The sequence below is a fragment of the Lactuca virosa genome, chromosome 6 (assembly GCF_052849685.1).
Source record: "Lactuca virosa cultivar CGN04683 chromosome 6, Lactuca_virosa_CGN04683_v6, whole genome shotgun sequence".
NCBI lineage: Eukaryota > Viridiplantae > Streptophyta > Magnoliopsida > Asterales > Asteraceae > Lactuca > Lactuca virosa.
Window position 1 is genome coordinate 182,714,424 of NC_136431.1, and position 17,661 is coordinate 182,732,084.

The 17,661-nt window shown below is 30.8% G+C and overlaps 1 protein-coding gene across 1 annotated transcript; it reads left to right on the forward strand.

Moving 5' to 3' along the window:
* The first annotated feature begins 11,272 nt into the window (after positions 1 to 11,272).
* On the forward strand, positions 11,273 to 13,682 carry LOC145121057 (protein LOL1-like). The gene is made up of 6 exons (XM_079056842.1): positions 11,273 to 11,430; positions 11,511 to 11,689; positions 12,107 to 12,220; positions 12,946 to 13,059; positions 13,144 to 13,253; positions 13,457 to 13,682. Exons 2-6 carry the CDS (start codon positions 11,617 to 11,619, stop codon positions 13,493 to 13,495), a joined length of 450 nt encoding a protein of 149 aa, XP_078912968.1. The 5' UTR covers positions 11,273 to 11,430; positions 11,511 to 11,616; the 3' UTR covers positions 13,496 to 13,682.
* The last annotated feature ends 3,979 nt before the right edge of the window (positions 13,683 to 17,661 follow it).

The following is a 17,661-nucleotide window of genomic DNA, read 5'->3' on the forward strand; positions in this document are numbered from 1 at the left end:
AATGTACAAGAGTAGATAACCTTTTACTCTTACATTTGACTAGTGTTAACAAACCCTCTTTAAGATATGTCACTCAAGTTACAATCTTGGAGTATGACTCTAAGAATTGTTTTGGAACGAAGTATGACTCATCTTTTTGATTTAACCATTTCAACAATTCATGACTCCTCTTCTTAGTCATAAGAATGCACTAAGATGACTTTAGAGGACCAATTGTGATATGGTATCTTAATCATTAAGATGATCATAAACATGATACTAAAGTACTCTCCCATCTTTTCAGATTTGAGAAACTTTTATCTTTCTGCCATACTTTGATTCTTCTTATTCGTTCTGTCTCATATTGAAACTTCTCCAATGCTACAGACTTATACTTAAACTTATAAGTATAACCATATTTACTGAACTTAAGTAAATCATGATGAATAGTCTTCTTGATCTTTTGTGGTGGACTTGACCAGTGCACAAGAATGTGTACTCGATCCCTTAGTCCTTTCCTTATTCACATAAGGAATTAGTCTTAATTTTCCAAGCTGAAAGTTCTCATTCATCATACTATACAACTTGCATGATTCCAAGTTTCGGTCCAATTGAACCTTGGGTGATGATAATCTTTCCTTATTTGGTAATATTAGACACTACCACAACCGAAAGAATCAAATCCATTTTTCCAATATTGCTATCAATGGAATCTTATAAGCAACAACTTTTCACAAATGCCATTGTAAGGATACTTAAAATAAATAAAATCAAAACCTTTTTCTTTTATTTTAAAACTTTGCGGAAAAACTTATCCTTACAATCCATATGAAAACCTTGTTGTTATCTATTCCTAAGCAATATAAATATCATAACTCTTAAGTAATAGCCTAAAATTCTGATCACCGAACCATGCGATTGAAATCCATCTTCGCGATCAGAATCAGCATGTACTTAATAGAGTTAGACAATGGACTTTACCTGAAGTAGAGCCTAACTTATTGACTTTAACATCCTTAGGTAAATTTGGCAGCTTCGTAACCAATGCCCCTTCCTTTGGCAATAGTTACCTATGGACCCTTGATAATGGGACTATCTCAGACTTCGCCTCTCTCTTTACCATTGGGTCAACCGAGTTGACTATGGCCGATCCCTTTCCATTGGGAAGAGAGAGCTTTACTGGATATCCAATGTCATCATTGTCAATGTCCGTAGCGTTTTAGGAAGTTGATCTTAGCAAATAGATAAGATCATTAAGGGTCTTGTCTTAGTCTGTTTCATAGGATTCCCAAAAGAACTCACTATGTGACTTAGAAAGTAGTTGAGCCACCAACTTTCTCAAGACTTTGACACCCAACTCTCCCGGCTTGTCAATATGTGACTACATCTCCAAGATGTGATCACACCTAGACCTTGCCTTGCCAATAGGGCTTGAGTGACCTTAAACTTTTTAGGAACTTGTGGGTTAGGGAGAATAATTGGAGGAGGTGAAAGAAGTATGATATCCATGGGACATCATCTTCATTTAGGAAAGCTTGTTTCAAGAGATTTGGGAAGATCATAAATGTCTAGACCAGACATCTTTTTGGGAGATATTCAAGATAGTTGATTTAAAGTCCTTAATATGACACCCAATATGAAATATTAAGGCTAGGACCCAACAAACTATTTTATAACTTAGAAGAGGGATGCCGTAATCCAAGCTATAAAATATTTGAAGGTAGGTGAATGACGATTCACCAATTTCCACCATGAAAAATGAAATAATTTATTAGGTTTTAATTGGATTTGAAAGTCCTAGATCTTTGAGATTCATTGAACTGTTCAAAGGCATGTTTCAATCTCGAGTGTGCCCTTCAGGTTTTGTGACTGGGATGCCGAGGATCACAAAACAAGGTGTGAATAACCATGCAAATATACTTGGTACCCTTAATATTTACCCCTTAATCAGTGTGCCGGTTAACCACACACGCTCCACCGATACTATGATAAATATAAAGTTACCCTTTGCCTACCTTGTTAAGTCCAGGTTAGTGTGCCGGTTAACCACACACGCTCCACTAACGACTTAAGCAAAGTGCAAAGTGTAATTTCATGGGTTAGCACCAAATTCACATTTTCCTAAGTAACTAAGATTGGGTATTAATAAGAGTTTAGTTACTTAGTATTTATCATTAATACTTTTAATGAAAGGAGAATTATAGTCCTTGTCCTACCCGTTCGGCTAACGACCATCCACCAGTCAAGGAAGCGGTGGGTGAGAGTGTACACCCATTAAACTGCCATTTTATAGGTAGTAACCTTATACCCCCCTTATAGACCGGCTTCGTGAATGAGGCATACTAACGGTAAGACTGACTTTACTCTTATACATATATATAAATATTATTAACTTATAATATTATAAAGTATAAGGGTTGAATTTTAACTTTTAAAATTCTAAGGGCTAACTTGGAATTAAAGTATTCATAAGTGAAAACTTTTCAAATTCCAAAACTTGAGGGCAAGTTTTGAAACTATTCAAAACTAATTAATTTCATAACTTATGAGTTTAAAGTAGTTTTAATTAAAAAAAAAAAGAAAAAAAAATTCTTCAAGTTCCATAACTTGAGGACAAGTTATGGAAGACTTTAAACTAATTAATAAAAAAAAGTTGTAACTTATGGAACTAATTAAGGTTACACTTTTTTTTTAATTTAATGAAGAGACTCTTGAACCTCCATAACTTGAGGACAAGTTATGGAGTCATAAAACTATTTAATTAGAACTAGACTCTTCATTTTGTAACCTTTGCCAACTTTTATGAGTTTTATGATTCTTACATGTGACTTTTCATATAACTTGAGGACAAGTTACAAAAACACACTTTGGAATCAACTCTTAGATTAAAATGGATTGAAAACAACTATTTCACACAACTTTTCTATTAATCTAAGAACCTCATAAGAACAAGATAATTCAAATCATCAATCTTCAAGAAATTAGCATGAACATACAAACTAATACAAATCTTGAAATTATGACAATTATCTTAGAAATTGGATTAGCATGAACATTACCACATCAAAAACAAGTTTATAAGTCCAAAAACATCTTAGGGTAATGTTCCTAGTCCAATTCCAGCCAAAACAATCGAATATATGCATCCAACTCGATTTTTCAGCTACTTTTGCAAGTATAACAAGAAAACAAGCCTTACTCTGATACCACTGTTGGGTTATGAGCATTCTAACACTCCTAAGTGTGCATGCAACCCTAAATACCTTGGATCTATGTTTTCTCTATTATACATACAATTATGAACATCCAAGGTATTATCCTAATCTAGCATACAAAATAATAAATATAACAAGATAGAATACATACCTCTTTGATGTAGAATGTCTTCATGAAGCTTGAGTGCCTAGTGCCCCAAGTGTGACACCTCAAATGGTTCACACAACACCAAATACACTTGGAATAACTTGAGAGAAACTTGAACACTCCTTGAAATCGTCTAGCCCTCACACTCACACATTAGTGCACGATTTCTTGAGCCATGGGATTCTTTTATATGGTGGCTATTAGGGTTACACCATGTAACTCATAACTTTACCCATTCCTTATGCTCCATGGATTTTAACCTCCATGGAGTATCCATGGGTCACCCCATGGACTTAGTCCAACATAAGGAATCTTGGATCACAAGCCCACATATATAAGAATGAATGATTTACACAATCAACCCATATATTTAATTAGTCTCCTTTTGATCAATTAATTAATTCCAAATTAATTCTTGATCAATACTAATTAAATAACCTTATTAATATATTAGAACTTATAATATATTAACCAACCTTAAGTGTTATTTCTCTCATTATAGTCTATCCAAATGCATGATGCCATGCAACCCAAATGGACCATGCCGGGTCGGGTCAAGTCTTACCAATTATAGTTATGGACTTAGACATTAATCCAACAGTTTCATCATTCCATCTTTATAGTCCTACATTAGTGTGCCGATTAACCATGCATGCTTCACTAACGACTCATAAAGAAACGATGTGCGTTTTCATGGATTAGCGTATAATTTCATATTTTCCTTAAGTAACTAGAGTGAGATTTTAAAAGAATGTTCTAGTACTTTATAACATTATACTTTTAATGTGATTATGTCCTGTCGAACCCATTCGGCTAACGACCCTCCACCACACAAAGAAGCGGTGGATGGAAAGGATACACATTCAACGTTCATTTTATAGGTCATTTCCTTATACCTCTCTTATAATGTAGCTTCGTGAATGAGGCCTACTATTGATTCGATTGGCTTTTGTTATACATATAATATTAAAGTTCTTATACATATGTATAAGGTGTATTTTAAACATTTTAAAAACTTCAAGGTTTAAAATTACTTTTAAATTAACTATTAATTAATTAATCTTTTAAACCAATTAACGATTTATCTTTATCTTTTAGTTAAACTATTAATTAAATTAATTAAATTAAATATTAAAATCTATGAGGATAATTCATTCAATTATCTTATAACCAAAAATTATGTTTCCATGTTTATCTCCTTAACTATCAAATTAGGGTTTTTAATCATATAAGGCAAGTAAAAATCGAATTTTAATAGAACCAGGACCATATAATGACTAAAAATAGCCTACTAATCAGATAAGGCAGGAAAAACGAGCAAAAAAATGGTGCGCCCTTTTCGATTTTTTTTGTTTGATTTGATTTATCTCATGCACAATCAATTGTTAGACCATTGGCTCTCATACCACTGATGGAATTTTAAGGTTACAAAACTATATACTTGCGGAAATTCTCTTAACACTTAAGGGTACATGCAGCCCAAGGATCTATGTCTTTACAATTAATAGCAACATATTATGAACTATAAAAACCCTAAGTTATAATCAAATTCATAAGTTAAGGTTACATACCTTGATATTATTATAGCAAATAATATCCTTGAATCCTTTCCTTTTGTTATCAGAAAGCAAGCACCAAAAGTATGATGCCTCTAATGGCTCCACCCAAACCCTAGAAACCCTAGCGTGAAGAGGAGAGAAAGCAATGAGAAGGAAATTTCGTTCATATGCTTATTGGGAATGTTATGAACGAAAAATGCAATCCAATGAGTCTTATTTATAGGTTTTGGTAACTCACAGATGAATCCAAATTTAAATTAATTACATAATAGATTTAATCTCAATTCAAATCATTTCCTCATCTGCAACCAAGAGGCTTCCATAAACCCTAGAACCTCCTCCAAAACCGTCCATACCATAGATGGTTCTAGAATTACTTATTTTGTTCAACTATTGAACAATTATAATTCACCCATTGCACCTTTAATTAATTCCAATTAATCTTGAATTAATTCTAGATTAATTCTGATTAATAATTAATTAATTCTTATTTATTTCTCATTAATTTATTAACCATATAAATTAAAAAATCAATTTTTTATTGATCTCATATTAATTCATTAATCACATAATAAATTAACAAATCAATTACCTATTTATAATTAATATATTATTCACATAATATATTAACAAATTATTTTCTCTCTCTCCTAATAGCATTTGTAACTATTTCTAGTTATGAGGGCAATCCAAAAAGGAATTTGCTTTTAATTAGAAGTATATACCAATTTAGTTATGTGCTTAGATACCTTAATCCAAAAAAATATGATTTGCATAATAGGGTAGTCATACCCCAAATAAATGTGTGTCTCAACTATTTGAGGGGTTTTCTATGCATCTATATACAAATTTTTGGCAACACAAATGATTAGTAATAACCCTAAATGTACATGCACCCTAGATTCAGGTTTTACTGTTATAGAAACCTACTTTCAAAACTACAAGATTAATGCTACAAGAGGGATAGGATTACTGACCCTTAAGAAAAACCGAATTTGCTCTTGACCACTTTTAGATCTCGAACTGCTTGTTGCTCTTGGAAGATCTAGCACCCGAAGTAGAGTGCCTCTAATGAATCACACCCAAAAGTCTAAACCTTATAAAATTAAGGAGAGATAAGAGGGATTACAATAATCGAATTCCCAACCTTGCAAGTGTCTAGGATTGGATTTCTGAAGGCCGGAGAGGTCTTCATATAGTTGAGGTAACTCGCAGATAAAACTGATTTGAATTAATTAAATAATCAAAATTAATCCTAATTCAAATTCTTACCTTATTAGCTACCAGGCCGATTTCCAGAAGACTTCTAAAGCCTCTCCAAAACCGTCCACTCCCTTGGGGATTCCAGAATGTTCCTTTTGCTCAACTACTGAATAATTAACATTCAATCCACGTACCTTTAAATAAATCCTGATTAATTCTAATTAATTCAATTTAATTCCAAATTAGTTCTAACTTGTTTCTTATTAATTTATCAACCTAAAATAAATTAATAAACTATTTCCTCACTCTCATAAAACATTTTCTAGTTATTTTAGCTCTTTCGGGCAACTCTAAAAAAGCCTTGTTATTATTCCTAAAATTATACCAATTACTCATCACATTTAACAAACATTTACAAAACTATTATCTATATAAGCCTTATCATCATATTATTTTGGATTTTGGCCCAAAGGCTCGCCATGTAGTTATGGATTAGAATTTTTGAGCAACAATAACCATGCATATTTACTGCATCCAACTATTTCCTTAGATGTAGCTTATCCTTTTATATTGTACTTTGAAGGTAAGTTATGACTCACTTCCACTTGATTGTTTTCAACATCGGACCCATTTCTGATTGACTACGAACGATTACACATCGAATAATTACCACTAGACTCAGTCCTGACAGCCGATCTATTTGCAATACAAAATATTTTCATCCTTAGAAGCAAAGAAAGAACGGTTTCAAAATATCTTCCACCATGAGAATGTCAAAAAAAAAAAAAAAAAAAAAGGTGTCTGAAAATTAGATTTCATATTAAAAAATGTCCGATTTTCGAACACGATGGCTTTTTTCAGGATTTTCGGTTTATAAAGTTAATATGTAATACTTCGTTTCTCATTGCGGTTATTGGGGATGAATATCTCACAAATAAATAAAATGGATATCCGCCTAAAAAACCAAATCTCATAAAGAGATATTACATATTAACCACAATTTTTTTTTTTTTCCAAAAGCTATCATATATCCAAAAAATTTGAAAAGTTACGATTATTGAATTACTTCTTTGACAAAAAATAAGTTCAAAAATTAATTATTCAGAATATGTAGTTCGAAATTCCAAACTTTTTTTTTGGGCGTTTCAAAAATCCATGTATAGTTCGCAAGTTCATGTCCAGTTTGAAAATTCTAAACTTGTTCATGATTTTCGAACTTATTCTTCATGTTTTTTGAGTTGAGTTCGAAACTAATTTATAAATTTCGAACTTGTGCTTTTGTTTCAAACTAGTTTTCATGTTAGATTTACATTAAAATTACGTAGTAGAGAGGTTAGCGGAGAAAACAAATCAAATTTCTTCATTAAAAAATGAAAAAAAAAAAAAAAAAGGAGAGAGAGAGAGAGAGAGTATTCAAAAAATACAATTTTAAGATAGATGGTTGTGTACATAAAGTTAAAATATAAGGTTATTACTTATTTCCTAAAATCATTGAGAAAAATGTTATTCGGACGAATATACCTAAATAAAATGATGATGGCACGTGTGGTCCATGCTTGGTTGCTTTCTAACTTCCAATGCATTTTCCTTTTGGTCCTATCTTTTTTTTGCCTTTCATTTTCATAAATTTCATGGGCTAGTTACCTGCTTTTGATTGTACATTTGTGGTATTAAGTATAAATTCAAATTTTCATTTTACTTCGTAGAAAATCATCTTGTAAGATGTTTACAAACTTACTAGCAACATTTGGAAAAGATTTCATAGTTTCATATATTTGACTATATGCACATAATATGTGTTAAATGCCTTTGATACATCCATGAAGAGCAGAAGAGGTAATGATGTTATTTATGTCTTTGTATAATTGTATTAAAGCAAAATGTGTTGATCTATCTATGTCCACCTAAAGCAAAGTGACCTTTGGTTCACGTGCTATTTGCCCCCCTTAGAGTGTAAATTACTCTATCATGGTCATTTTCAGATTCTAGGGCCATATATATTAATAGTCTAGCATAAATCATACCATTATTTATTCTATTTTGACCATTTTTATGTATACCTATATAAATCATATATAAATCATGAATGAGAAATTAAAAATTCTTTTATATTTTATTTCTACTATCATTCTACTCATATTAAATTGTGACAAATGAACTAAAATATTATCATTTTCGTTAAATGTGTTATTAAATGTGACACATATCTACATTTGATATGGTTGGAGGATATTTAATTTCTCATCGTGAATATAATGACAAAATGGAAGCCGTCTGATTCATTTACATCATGTATGATATAAAAAAAGAAGAACAAATTTAACCTGGAAATAATTAACACAAGTGATTTTCATATGAATTTGTTGTTTTGTCTATTTGAATTTTTAAGAAATTTTATAGTAATATGTCCGACCAAAATTAAATGTATATTCATAAATGAATTATACGGTTCTCTTTATATATAAAATTTTACAAATCTATTCATATATCAATAAAATTATATTTATATAGTTTAATTTATATATTGATATTCGTACAATTATAATGAATATGACTAAATTCATAAATGTATTCATAAATAAATCCAACTTTATTCAAACAAAAATTAAATCGAAACAAATCAAACATGTTTAATTCAAAAGGCCACACCTAAAATTTTAAAAGAAAATCATATACATATCAACTTCATAAACATAAAATTCACAAACCATCGATTAAAAGAAACAATTCAATAAAGTAAAAAACCAATAATTCAATATATTTTTGTTTGATTTTGCCAACATTTCCATTACTATAATTTTTTGTTTGATCTTCTTTTGCTTCAATTTGATCTTGCATCGTCTCAATTGCGTGAACGAAATTCGATACCTTGGCCAGTAAGACAAATGGATAATGTCATGAAGACGAGATGAATAATATGTGAACATTAAAATCGATAAACAGTAACCATGAGGTATTGTGTTAATGATCTTATGAAGACGAGATATGGTTGTCATTTGATGTGTGAATGAAAAGCGGACGCAAGGTACAAGATGTAAGAATCATATGTTAAAATGTAGAGTGTGATTTTAGGAGTTGATAAAATTAAGATTATGAATAACTGTTGTATGGTTGAAATGAATTTACAAATGAAAATTTTATTTGAATTTTTGAGATGTTACACTCATGTTCGAACTCTCCCTTCTTATTTGGACAACTTTTTACTATATCTCATAACCTTAATCCTCCCCTATCTATCTCTCTCACATGTTCTCTGTTCATTTATTTGAACCATTTTTTATTGTGATTGTTTATAAAGTAAAAAAAAAAGTCTTTTATCGCTCTTACTCATAACCCTGTCCCTATATCATTTAGGGTTGTTTGTTTTTTTAAGAAAAATCATTTTGACTAATTCTGGCTGCGGTGCTCAGCACATGCACAACATTTGTTCTTTCGCAGTTGTTTGTCTTTTAGAAGACTTATGACTTAAAAACTGTTACGCGTGTGCCGCACACGCAATACAACACTGGACCCTCATCTTCAAACTACTTCTCATATTACTTTAAGTTATATTACTAAACATAGATTTGTTTAATTTTTTTTCAACATGTTTCTTATTATAAGAATATTATGAATGATATTATAAACAATGCAAGTATGTTTTACATAATTTCAAAACCATTTGGTAAATTTCATATAAATATTTTTTTGTGTTACATTGTCTATAACCAAATATTAATATATTATAAAGTTAATCATTAAAATTACCATATTTACTGAAGCTAACCAGCAAAATAATCAACGTTTTCGAAAATTTAACAAAATGAACATGTTGTTCATTAAATTAACAATTTTATTTATTTTTATTTAGTAAATATTATGTTTGATTATTTTATATAAATATTTTTAAAAATCATATCATCACAATAATCTTTATATTTGATTGTATATCATCAAACTAAATAAAATTTTGATACAAAACTTATTAGCGCATATGAAAAAACTTATTAGCACAATGTGACTTTTAACAAACAATTTTTTCTAAACTCTATTTTAATACCACCACATAAAGTAACAAACAATCCCAACTGCGCCGTCAAAAGTCGGCCTGTTAAAAAAAGTTTAGTAAAATTTACCAAAAGTAGCAATAAATTTGTGGCCAAGGTTTTTCTTATAATAAGACAAAAGTAAACTTCCCCAATATGGGGCAACGGCTTTTTTTCATTGAGTCAAAGGGTAAATTTCGATTCCAAATTGCACATTACACCCTAAACTTTGGGGAAACTATACCATTATTACAATTTGAATGTCACTATAAGTCAACTAACTACAAAAGAATAGTCCCAAGGTCAAAACTTTTTACTTATTTTAGAAAAATTCATTCACAATAAGTCAATAATTAACCACAAAAGAATAGTCCCAAGGTCAAAACTTCTTAGTTATTTTAGAAAAATTCATTCACAATACATCAATGATTTTTATATCACTATATGTTACATATCGAATGTTGGGCCATGAAAACATAAAGAGCAACAAGACCAATGTTTTTATCAGAATCCATTTTTAAATTGTTAGTTGACATATGATATAGCTACTCTGAGATATAATTGATATAATTTAAACAAACAAAAACTTGGAGCTAATCGGAAACTACAGAAAGTATATATATAAATCTTCTTGTAAACTACTAAAAACGTGTATTACAGTTTTATCATTTAAAAATATATATATGAGACAGTTGATGTCAGTCAACAAATGGTGTTAGCATTTTCATATTAGATGTATAAATATACAGTCGACCAAAGTTCCAATCATACCATATAGACTTCAACTTTAGTATCATGCTCTTCAAAAAGAAATTGCACAAGTATGGTATTTATATCCCAAATGTTAGGGACCAATTGTGCATTTTTCACAATAAAGAGGTGTGTATTGGCAAATTTCATTGTCATACTACGTGGACAAAAAGTACCCACTCAATGTTGGCTTAAGAAGAACGTGTGGCTTTGGAATGTCTTTGTTTTAATTTTCTATAAAACACATATCAAGGGAAACATCAATTATAGCATATTGTAATTCTTTTATGTTAAACCAAATAAAACATTAATTTTTGGATAATTTATATAAAAAAATATTTGTTTTAAAAGTTAAATCATTTTTGTATTTAATTGGAAGTCGACGCGTGGGAATGAATGCAAGTTGATAGCCTAATAACAAAGGTGATGCCCCCTCAAAAACTACCAAAGTATGTGCTTGCCCTACTCCAAGAATAATTGAAGTCCATTTCATATCATAAAGATATGCCACTAAATTACTCTACAATGGCTTCTTAAACACAAATCTTCATGTGGGTGTTTCAAATTTCACTACTTTATGCATTATTATAACACTTTACAATCTCCATGATTTGTTTCTTGAATTTCACAGGTAGATGTTGAGAATGGAAGTGAAAAGGTTGGACTCCATGTTTCCAAAGTAGTAATCTTTGACTATTGAGAACTTGAAGTAGAAATTTGAGTTTGACTTTTTATTCATGAGATTCACAATGCCAGTTCCTTTAGCCCCATATCCAACTCCTCATGTACCCTTTACACCACCTGCAACTGGTACGATAGCTTTATTTTCATCTTGATTTTTATAACTCACTTCTTTTTATTGATTTTCAAGGACATAAAAATATCAACAAGTTTAATCTTGCCAAAAAATCTGTTGGTCTTGATGTATAAAGTTGACTAGTTCAAGAAAAGCTATTGTATAAAGATTCTACATTTCTTGTTATAAACTGAACTTGATTCAACTTTTGATCTTGAAAAGTCAAAGTCATACTCAGTACTATCAAATTATAAATCAAGATTTGTGTTTTCATGGTTCTAAATAAAATTTTCTCAGTTTCAAATTATATATGGGTTTTCTTTTTTCAAAACTAGAAAAAAGTTGTATGGATTTTGTAACTGAAATCAAGTTTGGTTGAATCTGAAAAGTCAAAGATAGTAAAAAAGAGCACAATGTTTTTTTATGAACAGGTTCTGAAAGCCAACTTGTGTGTTCTGGATGTCGAAATCTTCTTCTTTATCCAATTGGAGCAACTTCAGTTTGTTGTGCTGTTTGCAATTCTGTCACTGCTGTTCCTCTTCCTGGTATGCATAAAAAAGTTGGAAGTTTTCTGTATATTTTTTTATAAATGAAATTTTTATCTGGTTAATGTCATATATGAATAACGAACTATATATTTTTTCACAAAACACAATTTTTTTAAAGGATATTATAAGAAAGTATTCTACTTGAACATCTTTTTCTTCATAAAATATCATTCAAATAAGGTATTTCGTTAACAAAACGTTGTTCAATTGCTTACATTCTGAAAATATTTTTAAAAAACCAATGGTGGTGTTTGAACATGTTAAGTAGTTTGTTAGCCACTTAATTTATACTTTTTTATTGTTCTTTAATAGATTTCCCCTAGTATAAGATTATGTCTTCTATACATTATGACAAATTTATAATATTTGTCACTACTAGGGATGCTGAATATGTTTAGCTTCAAGTATATACAACACATTTTTTTTCCTGGGACACTGCAATTTATCTCTCTATATTGGTCATGTGATTGGCTTTTAGCATTTTAAAAATGTATATGCAACCCTGATGTCTTCACCAACCGGTCCCACGACTAACACGGGAAACATAAATCGCAATGTCCTCAAAATAAGAAGTAGGATGACTAGACATGAACTTAATACCTTAAATTTACAATGAAAACTAGATAGAAAATGTATAAAATTCAAAAATTCATATCGATACCCAACATTTTTGTTATCTAGGTTTGTCTTTTTATAGTCGGTTAATCCCTATATTTATGTAGGTACCGAAATGGCACAATTGGTATGCGGAGGTTGCCACACTTTACTCATGTACATTCGTGGGGCTGCAAGTGTACAATGTTCGTGTTGTCACACCATTAATTTGGCATTAGAAGGTATCGATACCCCCCCCCCCCCTACTTAACGGTCATTAAAAGAAGTTCTTAAAACGTTTAAAAAAATGGTTAACAACATTTCAGGAAATCAAGTAGCACATGTCAATTGCGGGAATTGTAAGATGCTATTGATGTACCCGTATGGTGCACGATCCGTGAAATGTGCGGTTTGCCAATTCATTACATCTATTGGGGTAAGCAAGAATCTTAACTTTTCTATTTCTTAACAATATTTAACGTAGTTGAAGTTGCAAACTTATATGAACAATAATGTAGTATGTTGTTACCATTTAAGTTTGCAACTTGTCTTTGTTAATATTGAGGTTGTTGATACTACAATCTCAATATTAACCAAACAGTAACGTATAGTTTTGATCTATTGTTGTCATAAACACAGGCTTCAACAAGCACTGTAGAACAGAAGCTCGTCACCTAAAACTTTGCTATGACGTTACACCTATAGAGTTATAAAATTTCTCGTACGAGAGATTAACGTTATTATTAATAACCGTTGTTTTATTGTTAATGTTGAATAAATTAACTTCGAAAGAATTTGTATATATATCTAAATGTATATTGCTTCCAAACCACAAATAAAATGGTAAGAAGTTCGGATTGGGTGATTTTGTCTTGTTTTTCGTGAATATTTTTGTTTTTTTTTAATAGTTGAAAACGTCTTGCAACTTAAAGATTTTATATTCGTATTTTTTTGTCTTCATATTTCTTTTAAAGCTTCTACACTATTCTTAACGATCTTTCTCGAGTTCTCTTTTGTGTCTATCTTTGTATTCAACATAATTATTCATCATATATAATTTGTATTTGATGATAAATATAAATTCATATAAAGCTTTAGTCCCTAAAACAAAACTTGATTTTTTTCATCAGTATAATATTTAGATGGGATAATGACTTGAAAGGGTAACGAACTTTCGACTTTGTTCACATTTAGTCACTAAACTTTTTTTCGTTATCTATTTGCCATTGAACTATTGAAACTGTTCACATTTTACCCATATGACCGGCTGTTACCGGTCATAAGGGTAAAATGTGAACAGTTTCAATAGTTTAGTGGCAAATAGATAACGAAAAAAAGTTTAGTGACTAAATGTGAACAAAATCGAAAGTTTGTTTCCTTCTAAAAAGTTCAATGACTAAATGTGAACAAACTTCCTCTTGTATTATGTTTTAACAAATTATTTATTTTTGTTAAATTGTAGCAACATTTGTTGATGAAGAAATCTATGAAATAAAAAAAAAAAACAAAACCCCGAAAAATATATTAAAAAAAACGAAAAACCGAAACCGAAATAAAAACCAATGGTTTGGTATTTTCCAAAATAAAAAATCACAATTTTCCAATCTGATTTTGGTTTTACAAAAATTCAACTTTCAGATTTCTATATCTAAATCCCTCCCCCTTTTTATAATCGACAAATGATTATAAAACCAAAAAGGGAATGAGAAAGCGCTCAATTCAGAATTTTCTATCCAAAACTTCCCCTTTATGACATGAGAGTTAGAGAGAGAGACATGTAAACACATCTATATAAGGTGGGTTCATACCACATGTAGAGGTGTGCTTGAGAGATGTAAAATTGAGAGTGTTAGTGTGTGTTAATTATGTGGATTTAGATCTAGATCCTTTTTTGTAAACACCTTTCATAATCGAATGCATCTCTTAAACACCCAAATCACTGTGTTCTTTGTGTGTTCTTTAATTCCGCATGCCAAACAAATGGTCATAATTCACATCAGTGAGAATGATTCATTTTTTTTGTAAAACCAAAATCAGATTGGAAATTTTGCTTTTTTATTTTGGAAAATGTCAAACCATTGGTTTTTTATTTCGGTTTCGATTTTTTGTTTTTTTTTAAATATATTTTCAGGGTTTTGTTTTTTTTTATTTCATAGATTTCTTCATCAACAAATGTTGCTACAATTTAACAAAAATAAATAATTTGCTAAAACATAATACAAGAGAAAGTTTGTTCACATTTAGTCATTGAACTTTTTAGAGGGAAACGAACTTTCGATTTTGTTCACATTTAGTCACTAAACTTTTTTTCGTTATCTATTTGCCACTAAACTATTGAAACTGTTCACATTTTACCCTTATGACCGGTAACAGCCGGTCATAAAGGTAAAATGTGAACAGTTTCAATAGTTCAATGGCAAATAGATAACGAAAAAAAGTTTAGTGACTAAATGTGAATAAAGTTGAAAGTTCGTTACCCTTTCAAGTCATTATCCCTATTTATATTTTTAAAAAACATCAAAAAGTATAAAAGGGAATCAAATTAAACTCAATTTCTGAGTTTAGTCAATGTTTCAAACTTCAAACTTGAAAGGATTCATGTTTGAAAAATATATGGTTTACATTAAAGTAGAATCCTATAAAGTAGAAAATGACTATTCAGACAAAAACAGATAAGCATCCAGTGAAAAGTTGAATCAAAGCATCGTGAATCATGGGACCTTTCCTTTTTTAGAATAAAGTTTACTTTTTTCACTTGATGATAAAATGCATGAAGTAGGAATATTACCCCTCTTGATACAAACGATTTATTATTTAAACAATATGTTTCCTATGTAAACTCACCAAATAATCTGTTTTCCTAATAATAAGAAGAAGATAAACAAAAGTAACAGACCAATCGACAACTATTTTAACTCTAGATGCATGTTTTCTAGGTGTTATGTGAAATTGTTTGCCTCATTATATGTAACATATACGATTAGTATAACTATTCCCGAATAAACAGATAACCATAGAATAAGTCTGCTATCTTAATAAAAAAAAGTCTGGATAACGAATTTATGATGATGAAAACGACATAAATAATAGCATCTATAATTTGAATATGATTCCGCTAGCCAGGGAAAAAAAAAGTCTAACCGGTGTCGGTATTTTTTTTCAATGTTAGAGTGAAGAACGTTTATTTTTCAATGATAAAATACTAATGTTTTAAAAACCAATTTTTTAATAGAACTCGTATGATGACGTGTTTCCTGTTTCCAGTTCGACCGCCGGATCTGTTGGATCAAAAATATGGTTTATACTTTGCTTTTCTAGTTGATTGTAATTTTCTGTAATATTATATGTGTTTACGGTCAGGTTTACGGCCAGGTAGTGTTTACGGCTGTAAACATGTTTACGACCGTAAACCCTGTTTACGGCCCAATGGGTGTTTACGACCGTAAACTCCGTTTACGGCCGTAAACCCAGTTTGCTGCCCAGTCAAGTATATATAGGGGTGAGGGGTGTGAGGAATAGATTGATGAACAGTAGAGAGTGTACGGTAGAGAGAAGAACAAGTGTGTGTTGTGTGTGAATCTTGTAAGGGAACTCCATTCTAATCAATTCAAACAAGATTCATATTATTCTTCTTCTCCTTCTCTTCTATTTGATCTGGCATCATCCAATTGATTGGGTTTCCGCACCATCAATTGGATCTGATTGATACACAAGCATTTTGGGGAGTTACAATTGGTATCAGAGCTTGGTTGTATCAGTCAATTTTGTCAGATTTGGAGCATTATTTGATCTTATTTTCGAAATATTCTTGCGTTTTTGGATAGATCTATGAAAAATAAGGGGGGTTTGTTCTTCGTGTTTTTCATAAAAAATGGTTTTTGATCAAGTTTTGGAGCTTCAAAGTCGAAAAATCGGTGTTTTTGGTCGAAACCTGCGAGGGTGTGGCGGAGTTTGCGGCCGGCGGCTAGGGTTTCGGAGTTCACGGCCCGAGGTTCACGGTCCGAGCTTGCGGCCTCGGAGTTTACGGCCGGTCCGAGTTTGCGGTCTTCGGTTTACGGCCTCGCAAGCAGCAGCCTCGCAAAGCATCTTAATTAAAAAAAGGGGGACGCGATTTTGAGGGTGCAGGGGATTGAACCCGCGACCTCCAGCTCAACAATTCAGCGCCTTATCCAACTCGGCTAACAGACTATTTATGTCTTTCCTTCGAAATTTAAATTATAACCCGTTATTCTCGGTTCAACTTTCAAAATTTGACACTTTTAACCCAAAATTCAATTACTTTTATTTTTAAAACCTCTCTTTCAATTAAAAATTAAAAAAAATAAAAAATAAAAAATAATAATAAAAATAATAATAAAAATAAAAAATTAAATAATAATAAAAAAAATTAAAAAATTATTAACTTTTGATTATTTTATTATTTTTAACTTTTAACCTTAAATTTTGACTTTGATGCTTTGAAGTGTGGAAATAAAATGAGTTCTACAAATATCCCGGTCAATGAAGCTTCATGCTCTCAAGCTTGCAGTGATTATGTTAAATCTCTCATTGAGAAAATTGAAACCCTACGTAGTGAAGTAGAGGACCTTAGGTATGAGGGTTACCAACTTAGAAAAGGACAGAAACCCCTAAAGGCCCAATTAGAAACAAAGATAAAGGACTTTAGAAGACTTCAGGAAGACTACAGTAATAAATGTGAGAATTATGACTACATAAAGAGACAGAACGCTGAATTAATTGCTGAACTTGACACATTAAGGAGCAAATTTGAGACTGCTGATTTTGATTTTAGAAAATTTGATGTATCAAGTGAATTAGTTGCCAACATGATAGACCATTGCATG